We start from the raw sequence: 12595 nt of genomic DNA on the forward strand, positions 1-12595 counted from the left end.
TCTTTTGTTAAACAGAGATTTTTTTAAAAAAAAAATCACTTCAACCTGAGCTTAAACATTAAACCCATATAGTATTTTCTACTCAGCATCAGAATCTCTTCAGGTGCATCTGAACTGTCAGTTAGAATCTCCCCTTGTTATGCTCAAGCCACAGTCCCTGACTGGTCCAGGGAACAATATCTTTGTTTGTTCCTGGCCTCTTCTCAGGAACTGTTCCCTTGGCAAAGGTGTGCATGAAACAGAGGATCATTTAAATCCATGGTCTGCATGTTTGTTGTGTTCAGCGAGACAACTACCAAGTAGTGCAATGCACTGGGATAGTGAGGAGGCATTTGAGTGTGACAGTCCTAGAGCTAATATGAGAGAAAAGAAACATATAGATGACCTGCAAGTCATAATTTAAGTACAACTGCTGCCCCATCTGTGTGATCTCCTTTGTGACAGGATGTAGTAAAAGAAAGAAAAAGTAGTACAGAAATGGTCCTTAGAGAAAAGAAGAAAACAACATTGTGAAGAGGTCCTGGCTTGGTATTTTCCTTGAAGAAGAAAAGAAAGAGGCTGTTGTTCTTGTTAACGGAAAATAGAACTTGTACTCATTTTCAAAATACAGGTATCGGAAAGAAATTTTTCAACATCCATTTATGGCTCAATATTTTCCACTCAAAAAACCACCAGTCAGTCATTTGTTCCTGCCAGATGAAGGCCATATGGAAACTTTTCAACAGCTGGTAACACTCATCTTCCAGTTCAGTTTTTAGTGAGTATGACTTGATTATAACTGACCATTTACTCTTGAAGACATATAAAGGAGTGACCTAAGATCAATTAAGTCACTAGGAGTAATTTTTGATGTCAGAATGAGACACCATTAATACTGGAAGTTTCGTTTTTGCCAGAGAGATCAATACCAGTGATTTAGTGGCAGGGCAGCTGATGCTGTGATGAATTCACACACTGAAAGATCCAGGCTGGAGGCTGTTGGGCCAAAAAGAAGCATGAACGGCAATAGAACATGGTGTTGCAATCAGTTTATTTCCACCTGGATCCATACATGGGAAAGAATCAGTCCCATTTTCTTGTTCAGGACAATCATGCCTCTACACTTACAGGTAGAGGACCACACGATCATTGCTTTTTTTCCAGAAAGTTTATCCATAAGCTAAACACAAATGAAGAAATGTTGCTGTGGGATAGCATGCTGACACCAAGTTTCAGGTAGAGCCTCTGTTTCCTAGTTATTGTGAGGCAGAGCGTACACAGAGCACACCTCTCCCAACACTGCTAGGTAGGCAGGGGGAATATATTCGATGACAGTACAAAGATGCTAAGGAAATGGTCAGGATATAATTTTGCTAAGTAAGGATAAAGCTATCTAATGATAATGATATAAAGCAGTTAACTGGTAATTTGGGGCACTAAAGGGGGACTCCAAGCCGTTGCAATGAAAAAGTAATACTGAAATTTTCTAAGAAATGCTGCTTCTGTCGAAGTCAATGGTAGTTCTACAATTGGCTATATTTTGAGAAGGCTTGGCTTCTTTTCTGAGCAAATCACTTTGCTTTTTAAGGATAATTATAAAAATAATAAACTCCTCCATTTGTCTCTAGCAACTCTGCATTTTTTTCCTGTGATAAAATATTAAATAGAAAACAACAAACCTGCTTAGAAAAGTGTTCCTTTCCCTATCCCCCCCAAACCATGCCTCCTCCAAAAGCAAATATTAAAAGAGGTTTTGGTAAGTTTATCCTTTTTCTTTTTTTAATACATAACCTCTTTTTTTTCCCCCAAAATAGCATGGGCAATATGGTTATTGCAATGTTTCTAGCTCAGCCTAAGGTGTAAGCTTACAGAAAAGCTTACCACTGTAAAATGCTAAACTCTGTTTTCAACCTTAAGTACTTCAGACAAAAAAAAGATTTTCCAGTGCAAACGCATCAAATACTCATGCTTTCTTCATATGCTTTATGAAAAGCCATCTTTTACAACAACAACTCATACTGTCAAAATTTTCTCTACACTGAAGTGAGTAAAAAAAAAGCCAAATTAGCACTTCCTTCTGTGTTTCTGATTCGCTAGAACAAGGGTCATCAGCCTGCAGTACATGGACAGATTCAGCATTTAGCATACCACAAAGGTTGCATGGGGTCAGGAACCAGGGGCAGATGGAATCTGAAAAAGGCAACAGCTTCCAGGTTGTAACTCCTACTCTCCGTCAGCTGCCCCAATGATCAACTAATAAGTGGTGTCTTGCCCCTTTGAAGGCATGTTCATACCTGAGTGTAGGTTCCATGCATTGGCTTTGGCACAGCGAACACAGTGATCTGCCACTATAGGGCTGACTGCTCAATACAAGTTGCAGCCACTGAACTGTGGCATTTTCCCCAGTTTTGCTCTCCTGCTCTGGCATGGTAGAGCCAATGGCTGAGACATCTCTTCCTTTAATTGTTCTTGAGCTGTAGCTTGCCTTGCATTCTCTTCAACTTGGACAATAGAAGTAAACCAGCTCACGCAAGCAAGCACTGTTCGGACCAGCTCTTCAAGGCCTCTGCTAGTCCTAGGTAAGGATTCAGGTAGGGTTCAAGTCTACATTTAATATGTAGTTCAGATATGGTCCAAAAAGCAACACTTTCCAAGCCCTTCTGAAATAATACTGGGACAGGTGACCTCTAATCTGACAAAAAACAAATTAGGCACACTATCACTGAGAGGCTGGCCGCAGTCTAAAACACACAATGCATACTATCAATCATTCTTTCGGTAGGCTCAGTGCTAACTAAATAAAAGTAGCTACACAATATTTTGAGGAGACAGTTCACAGAAGTGGCTTAGCCTAATGTGCATATAGACCCAACAAGTAAATTAGCAATGCATTTTAAAACAGTAAGACAGACCGTAGCAGCCAAGTAGTGATTTAAAGAATCAGTTACGTCCATATGGTAAAATCTGTGCAAATACCAGCTTAATTTCACTTTTAAATACTTTTACCTGAGAAACAGCAACATTATCATTACAATGAACTGTTCTCCCAGGCACACGTTGCCGTTACAAAAATTCAAAAATATAAGTAAAACACTTCTTAGTTGGATTTCCTTTGTTCCTACTTCTTCTCCATGACCCACTCAAACACAGAGAGATATCGAGTCAAATCTTGTCTGGGTCTTAGACAGACAAAAAGAATTCTATTTAGTTGGCGCACCTCTGTAGGGTATGGTCATCATTTGTTCACAGGGTTTCAGCAACTAAACGATATTTAGTTAGCAACCCTCAATGTCAGACAAGCATGGACTGCGGCTTCAAACTCTCCCTCCTGCTAACTCAAAGAACAGTACTAAGTAGGGGCTAGGGAGCTATGGCTCTTCAAAGGGATAGCAACAACAACCTGCCAGCACTGTATTATACCTTTCAAAGACAATTATACCTTTAAGTGAAATTACTCTGAGCAGTACAATCAGGCAGGCAAGCAGGCAATTGGGCAGGGCATTCCACAGCCTCAAAATATAACTTTCTTTTTGAGAAAAACCCCAACGTTTTCATACACATGGCGAAAAATAACTGTATACATCACATGCTGAACTATGTAGATACATTGCTTTGGCATTTATCCTGCATTATTCTGTAAAAAAACCCCTACAACTATACATATTGAAAGAGCTAAACTATCTCTTCTTTTTTTAAGCTACCGACACCAGAACCAGTAAAAAGAGAGGTTAGTCCATGATAACATAGAAAGATCAAGGAATAATTAGAAACAGCTCAATTTTGAAGTCAGAAGCATTTACATTATTTGCATCAAAAAAGACCAGATAGGAACGCAGTCAAGTACTGCCAACGTTTCTGCCAGTATTTTGGGGATAATGCTGTACCTAGGCCAAAATAACTGTTCAGCTACTTTTCTGCAAAGCTGCAAGGATTAATGCTAGCTTTCTATTTTTAAATACTTATGAGGTATTCAAATACAATGACAATGAGATTAAGTTGGACAGAAAAAAAGAGGTATTTTCTTTGCACACACTGTAATATTGGTAATAGCCAATTAAAAAAAAAAAACAAGAAACCAGATAACTCCTGTATCATTTGAAGTTCAATCAAAATGTTCCACTAAAAATGAAAACAGAGAGAACAGTCACTGGTCTATGTAAAGGTAAGCAGTCTCTACAATGTAATGCTGGTAAACAAAACATCACCGTTTTCAAACCCAGCAATAAAGAAAATAATTGCTCTTTGATATCAGCCTCCACATCATTATGCATGGCACTGATTCTGTTCAAGCAAACAATTTGTGTCCAGCATTATAGCGTCCTATAACTACAAACTATGGAAAAAAAAAATATTAACATATTCCACCAATAAATATGGAAAGTGAATAAATACCTAGCTTTCTCCATGCACTGTGGTAACAACCATAAACCTCTAAACCTAGGAGCAGCAGTTTTAATTTATATTCACAATTAAGACAGCAACACTCTATGATAGAAAAACATCAGGTGAGAAAAACTAAATAACAAATAAGAAAACTATTTACTGACATAGTAAGTGAAGTTTTCTTTTCCACTTACCACTTCAGGTTCAAAAACAATCCCTTCATGAAGCTTAAATTTCTCAAAAACCTTACAAATCATGAAGTTTTCTTTATATATATTTTTTTTCCATAGTTTATACCTGCCATCTGTTCTTCAACACACCTGTTCACTCAGGACAGCATACCTGAAACAGATAAACTTTCAGCTAGTCTGATATTAGTGACATCAGCCACACTGTGAAACTCTCACAGTTTGCAGCCCCAAATATTACTTTCAGCCTTTTAAGCTTGAACTGTGGCAGCTGAAGAGCAAATGCAGGTCAGCTGCTGTTATGACTGCTACATCATGGTAAGTTCCACCTGAGGTGAACTGCTGAACACTTCTTAAATGGTGTCAACTGGAGTTGTCAGGAGATCATAAGCCAGAGCCCCAAGCAATTTGATTAGAATCAGAGAGTAACTGGATTAGCGGAACTACTGAATTAGTATTTGATGAGCTGTATAATTCATATTATCTTCACAGCTCTACTAGCTCTAACACCTGCAACATGAATTAGCATCCACCTCTTCATGTGCCAGGTGACTCAAGCCTCACTTAATACAAACAAGAGATTTATGCAAAGGTTTGCACTGAAACTGGTGAAAAAATCAAAACTAACTATACCTTGACTAGCAATTCAGTAAAGATGCTTGCCAACATGTTCTCGTTATTTTCTTTTCTTTCATTTTAACTAACTGTAACAGGCAAGGTTGGGAGATGTTCTCTCCTAGAGGCAAGATACAATCAGTAAGGCAATGGGTGGTATCTTGTCTCTGTGAAAGGTGAAAGACTTACAGAGCCCAGCACACAAAAAATGCCGAGTTCAGTGAGAGAAAGGGCCCCTGCCTTTCATAGGGGCAGAAACTGCACAGTCAGCAGCGTCTTGACTCTCTGGGAGCGTGTTTGCCAATTCTGTTGTCACATATCAGTTTGCAACACTGAAAAATATCACGCACCAAAGGAAGGCAAAATGCTCTCCTCGAGCAGCTGCAGGAAGCAGGCCCACCAGGATAAGCCATATCTACTACTTTTTGAACATCACAGTGTTGGCAGTACGCTTCTGTGAGGGCAGTCTGAGTGCAAAACTTCTCTCTGGTACTTCTGCAAGCTGTGGGGGTGCCTGTTCAGGTTTTAGTCATACTTCAGACAAATCTGAAGATTCCATTCAATCTTGGGCTGGCTAGATTTCCTGCCTAGAATTACAGTGAATTAAATAAAGAAACACAACTTTTGGCTTTCACAGTAAACATAAACCAAGCATTTTAATGGACATTTTTTTGAGTGCTGAAAGGGTTTTTTGCTGTTCCTTTTTTAAATGAAGTTGTCTGTTGCCAAATTTTGGTCAAATAGCTTAGGTTTCAAACTCACAAGCTTTACTGTAGATCAAAATGCAACTTGAAACAAGCCAACTATAGTGAAATCAGCTCAGCCATGAAACAGGATTGCAGTTAGAGCTTTTATCTGCCTCCATCCCTACAATTATTCCAAAGGAGAAAGACAGAGTAAGTTATGTTACTATTTATAGTAAAAGGAAATGATAAATACGAGCGCTTAGTAAATAGTAGGCAATGGAGAAAATACAGTAATTTGGAGTTATGTCTTCACTAATATCTAGTAATTCACAGGTGGCATGTTACATCTGTGTGCTGTATTTTATTTGACATGTTCACAATCCTTTTTAAAAGTCAGTCACAAATCCAAACACAGTTAGCAGACAGGGTATTTAATAAAATCAGATTTATAAAACTATTACTGTGTGAAACAGCATTTCACCTATTAAATTTTTCTAATACGAACCCAGCTACTCAAATCAATAGAGAAAGAAAAACAATAAATAATGAAACTATGAGAAAATAATTGAGAACTTATCAAAGCTATAAATACATCAAACATTTCTGATGATATCATAACGCACTCTACATGGTATCCCCCCTCTTTTTTTTTTCTTTTTTTCCTTCACAAAACCTCTCCCGATATCTGCGGCTCCTAATCATTTATTCTATAAATACAGCTTAGTTGACTAAGGCTGAAATGTGCTAAGATGCAGTAACGTTTCAAATTCATACATGAAACAATTTGGAAGCTTCCCCCAGGCATTCGCGGCTGGGGCTCCCGCTGCTCTGCTACCCACAATCCCCCCATTTACCTGCTCGCTGGGCTGCCTCAGCCCTGGTCAGGAAGAGGTAAAGCTGATCCAGCTTATCAGGCTGCTCCTCCAGGGACTTCTGCTGCCATATGGCTGACCCAGGCCCTGCAGCCTCCCTCAAGGCATTCCACTTCTGTATCAGAGTGAAGAGCTCGGAGAAGGACTCGTGATAACCCTGTCGCAGCATGTCTATGCAGATGTTCTTCTTGTATGAATTCCTGTTACTGGGAATAAGAAAGATAGATTTTAAGCCTTTAAGCCTGTGTTCTCTTCTCCACCTTTACCAAAGACGTACAGATAACTAAAACGGCTTTCGAGAAGAGACCTCTGCAGTTCAGCAGCGGGGAAGGGGCATTTTTTTCCCCCTGCTCAGAAAGCGTTCTCCTAAAATACGATTACGAATGCCATGCCCTAGGGAAGTAAACAGAGCAATAACAAATAAATACCAATCTCTATATTGAAAACACGCTAAAAATATACTGGTATTCTTTAGCTGGTATCGGTAAAAAAGGCTGACTGATGGGAACCCCCCCACACATTTACATTAGTTCGTGAAAACACAATGAACTCTTAGTTTGCTTTAAAACAGTGCACAGGGAAAAATGAGGCACATTCCACATGTCAAAACAATGTATATGTTAAATAGTTTTGCTGTAGGATATGACGGCTTGGTTAAAACCGTCAAACAAATGCTATGCCAGAAACATAATCATTAGATATTATTTTGTTTCTGTTTAGCATGTAACTTCAGCTGGGACTGGTTTACTGAAGCAAAAGTTTGATAATTTCTCCCTAATTTTAAAATCAAATGACGCAATGATGAGTTTATATCAAAGTTATCTCATTCATAAACTCTGATAAGATATACATATCAAAAAGTTGTGTAATCAAATATTCTCAAGAGGTAATGTATCTTTTGAGGTATTATTTAAGGAAATAATCAAAATATTTCTTTTATGTGGCATGAAACAATCATTGTGTCCTATCCTGGAGAAAACTATGAGTCCAATGGGATTGCCTGCAACACTAAAGCACAGATGTAAAGGTTTGCAGGCATACGTATCTAGTGCGAGAAAACAAACCTTTGTCCCAGGAAAATGGCAAGGACCCAGATGCGTTAATTCTATTTTGTATATTCCGTTAAGTATCCAAACGGCGTTCAAGACTATCTTTTTAGATTAAAATCCATTTAACTTCAAATTCTCAGCAGCTTTAAAATAAATATGGAATTCTGAAAACTGAGATTTATAGTGTATGTAATAAATTCAGATGACCTCATGCTAAACAATAGCCTAATGATACTAATACTTCTAGCCTAAAAAGAGCTACTGCAGTTCTTTAACAATGCTAATAAGATGGAAGTGATGTAAAACACTTCTTAGCTAGATGTCAGGGAAATAAACAGTAATGTGAGATGTAAGAAGTAAATATTCTGCATTATTTCATATTTAATATGATTTAAATAAAATCTATTAATTACTACATAGATGCACATTAATCCTTCATATCTGTTTTTTTACATTTCAGTTACAGAACTGAACAGAAAAATATCACAAAATCCTGTTATGATTTAGACTAGACAGTACTGAATTTATGTTTAATATATACATAGGTGTTTTTCTGAGATTGAAAAGCACACATTGTTCACACAGACAAGGGAAAATATATACCTATTCCGTACCAGAAAACATTTGCAACATTTATCTTAGAAAAGTAAATGAGAAATGTCTTTAAACATTTGAATTTTAATTTGCCAGAATATGCTACATTTGCCATATGTCAGATGCACAGTATATAGCTTAAAAAAACCGTAAAGGTATTATGTTAACACAGTACAATGTATTCTCTACTCTGTATATAGAATGCTTTCTATTTTCTGTTTTATAATTCTAAATAAGTGAAGAAAAAATATTGAAGAATACAGGTAAAAAATTCCTACCAACTTCCAAAGGCCTAGGACTGAATGCTGCAGTAATAGAACTCAGAGCAGTAACTATCTGTATAGCAGACACACATACACGTGTATTTATTTATATAATATGATTTATAGATGTGTATACGTGTGCATGCATTAGATAGATCATTAGATGTACTGGAAGTAAACAAGAAAGTACTGGTAAAAGATCTTAACAGTAACTAAACAAAACGTCATTCAGTTAATTTTTAACGTTCACTGCATACTCACTGAGCACAGTACCGATATTCGTCTAAACAGAAGAACTGTGTCTATGTAATTTGTTATTTCCTGTAGACTGATGCATTTTACTTGAAGGCAAAGCACATCTTCCCCACAAGACAGCATTATTAGCAAACCAATACAGGAAAACAAAACATACAGTAAAATAGGTCAGTTTTAAAAATCAGTGCCAATATTCTTTTAATAAATCCCATCTCAGTTAGTAAAGAAATGGAAAGAACGTGGAAGTAATCATACGGTACAGAGCACATTTTTTTCTTAGGCAAAGGTAACTGATTTTAACTCATAAGCAATGCAGCTATCTACTGTATAACCATTCAAATTTTAGAGGGATAAAGATAAAAGTCTTCTCTCAGTTATCCTTAAAACCAGGAAATACACAAAGCGCAAAATAATACTACTATTTCTTCCTTAAGCTTCTGCGATATATAAGCCACAAGTGACTGATCACCCACAAACAATACAGTAGGGTTAGAAATGAATGATATTATGGGGATGAATGGTATTGCTGGCGCCTGAGAGAGCTTGATGCTGCAACGAATTCTGAAATGGTTTCAGTTATCGAAGTGGTTCCCGATGAAAATGCCAGTGTCCTTTTCTTCCAACAAACAGTGCTTTTGAACGGAGTAGTAGTGTAGGCGACAAAAGTAAACTTTTCATGATATCTTGAGATAAACTCAGTCCCCCAAATCCTTTCCATACTGCTTTTTATGTCACGCAGCATGTAAAATGAGCGGTTAATCAGAACATCTCCTGTTTTATTGCTAATATCAGTATCAAACCTGGACACCTAGTTAAACGTACATGATTTGTTTCATCGAACCCAACTGTTAGCAGCGGGTTTCTACTACACTAATAAACTAGTTCGCACCAAAGCTTTTGAACCTTTACTACCTAACAAATTACGATGTGCTATTAAACAAGCGGGTTATGTTTTGCTGCATCGCGTCCGCGCCGGTTTTAGGTTTTCCTTTGAACGATTATGTTAAACTTCAAGCCGCCCAATGCAGACAGGCCGGCCTTTCGCTCGCTCGGAGACGTTCAAGAGGTTTTAATGGTCTCTGGGGGCATCTACTGGAAATGCGGGAAACTGCAGCCGGGGCAGGGTAACGGCGCGGGCAGCCGCCAGCGCAGCAGGGCACGGCTGCAGAACAAAGGCAGGCAGGAGGAGGAGGAGGAGGAGGAGGAGGAGGAAGAGGAGGAGGGTGAAGGCCAGCAGCGGGCAGGAGAACGGCGGGGCTGCGCTTCCCACGCTCCCCAAGCGCCGTGCCGAAACCGCTGCCGCCCGGCGCTCGGGCGAGACGCCTTGGAAGGAGCGGGCGGCTCTGTCGCGTTCGCTGTGTTTAACTCGAAAATTGAACCCTGAGACCAATATAAAGCTGAAGCCCTCTTTCCCCTTTGAAGGCGCGAGGAGAAAAGGATTGCAGACTGATTTTTTTAAAAACTTTTTTTTTTTTTTTTTTTTTTTAATGAAATCTGGAGCGTATCTGCCTGTTTGTGGTTAAAACAAAGATACCAATTAGTCTGTTTTTAGTTTCAAGCAGATTTGGTTTGTTTTCTTAAATCCATGAAATTCAACAGATGAAAACCATACCCACTCTTCCTCTGACTGTACGCTCGTCTCTCTCATTACTGAAACCCTGTTGGTGTTGCTACGTGCCTATTTACCCAGGTTGGGTAAACCAGTGAAATGAGGTCCACTCAGTGGATCCGGTTGGGTCTCATGCACTTGTCCGACATCAGCAGTTACTCCGATGCCGTATTTCATGCATGAGGTGCTGAAAAATTCTGTGCGCTTCTGTGTACGTGTCATGGGGGAGGGGGGGGGGGGCGGTCAGAAGAATTTTTAGCACCAAATAAATAACCACCAAAAAGTTAAAGTTGCCATTTTAGTGGTACCATGTTATAGATGATGATTTCATGCAGTATAATATCACATGGGTGGAAGCAGCTATTTATTGAATGCGGATCTGTGAGCTTGAAAAGGCACTGCTGCTGTTAACACGGTGCTTTAAGTGTACCTGGATATTGCTACAGGCATTTTACTTTTCTGAAACTATACAGCTGCTTATATAATTTTCTTATATGGATTTCTTTTATTATTATCATTACTATTCTAAAACGATCTAGAGTCATGCTGAGGAATCACAGAAACCTGATTCTCATCTGCCTGTACAAGTGCAAACCCCATAAACAGTAACCCTCAGTGAGGCTAATGAAATTACACTGTTGTTGCAATCTCAAGGACCTTCCTATGTTAAGGTATTGTACTTTTACAAGACTCTTAAGCAATGCTGGGAGATAAAGACAGCACCGTACTACATTCCCTTTAACTTAGAATCCTGCACAGCAAGGCTATTTGCATTCTACCCTTTACACTCAAAGAGAGAAAAGAAAAAAAAAAGAAATTAAGAGGCCAAGAGGCAGGTACTGGTGTTAGGAATCATCAAAATAGTCAGTATAGCATAACAATTATTTGTCACGAGCTTAATTCTCTACGCCTCCTGTCTGGTATTGTCAATTACAGACATGCAAAATAAGTGCAAAAGTCTACTATTTTCGGATGACAGATTTTTATTTATTTATTTATTTTTTTAATATCAGGGTTCATATCTTTAGATTTTGTAGGATTTAATTAGTACTATAGGTTAATGCCAGCTGCTGGTTACAATACAAGTGTACCGTAGCAATCCAATTTTGTAAAGCTCAAAGTGGCATGGATTAAACAACGATAGTATATAAAATATTAAAGTGTACTTCCAGTGTAAAATAATTACTCTACCAATTATTATAATGTTTAAAAACTGTATTCAAATAGGTTTCGCCCACTTGGGATTTCCTTCTGCAGTTGGCAAGACAATGACTGATATAAATGCCTTAGATAAGGATCACAAAATTATGAAAAAATAATCAAGATATTTTTGCTTAAGTTTATTTAAACAAATACATTTTACTTCCTCCCCCCACATTTCCTGTCTATAAATCTACAAGAAAATTAAAATTACATCAAGTATGTGAATACTTAGCTACTTTGTGTTTAACCTATATACAAACAACACAGCATAAACAAGGAGACACCAGAATTTCCTCACTAAAATTTGAAAAATATATGCATTAAGTAAAACCAAACATACTATATAAAACACTAAAAAGCCAAGCATGCTGTAAGAGTTTAGAACTTCAGGCTGCTCTGCCTAAGAAAAGAAGAATTATTATTTAGTTATAGCTGGACAACCAAAAAAAGGTAACAGTTTTGAAACACTGTTAGTGACCCACATCTAAAATACAGTTAAAACTCCTGCAAGGCACCGTTGAACACAAAAAGCACTTACACAAATACTTGGTAAATATGGAAGCTGAAGATTTGACTATCGCATTCAGCCATGCTACGATCTAGGTTACAGCGGTATAAAATCATGTACTCACACTGTTGAAATCTACATTGTCATGTGTCTGGGCTGCAATCCACCAAAGTTAGGTACATAGCTAACTTGAAAATATATCCGAGTCATCTGAGTATGTGAGTTCAGTGTGAAAATTTATATATATGTAAGTACTTTGGTGAGTCAAGCCCTCAGTTGGTCAAGGTACTCAGCACATTTTCACCACATACTGCTACCGATACAAAGCTATTTAACTAAATCAGGGCACAGCCTTCTTTAATCCTAGTTTAAAGACTGTCTGTTTAAATAC

The 12595-nt window shown here is 38.0% G+C and overlaps 1 protein-coding gene across 1 annotated transcript in view; it reads right to left on the bottom strand.

Annotated features, from left to right (window-relative positions):
• The window catches only part of TTC29 (tetratricopeptide repeat domain 29), a 137703-nt gene that overhangs the window by 111252 nt on the left and 13856 nt on the right, over positions 1 to 12595 (bottom strand). Inside the window, exon 3 of the mRNA XM_049815058.1 lies at positions 6706 to 6929. Coding sequence (XP_049671015.1) covers positions 6706 to 6929 — 224 coding nt within the window. The remainder of the gene's footprint in view (positions 1 to 6705; positions 6930 to 12595) is intronic.

The sequence above is a fragment of the Accipiter gentilis genome, chromosome 12 (assembly GCF_929443795.1).
Source record: "Accipiter gentilis chromosome 12, bAccGen1.1, whole genome shotgun sequence".
NCBI lineage: Eukaryota > Metazoa > Chordata > Aves > Accipitriformes > Accipitridae > Astur > Astur gentilis.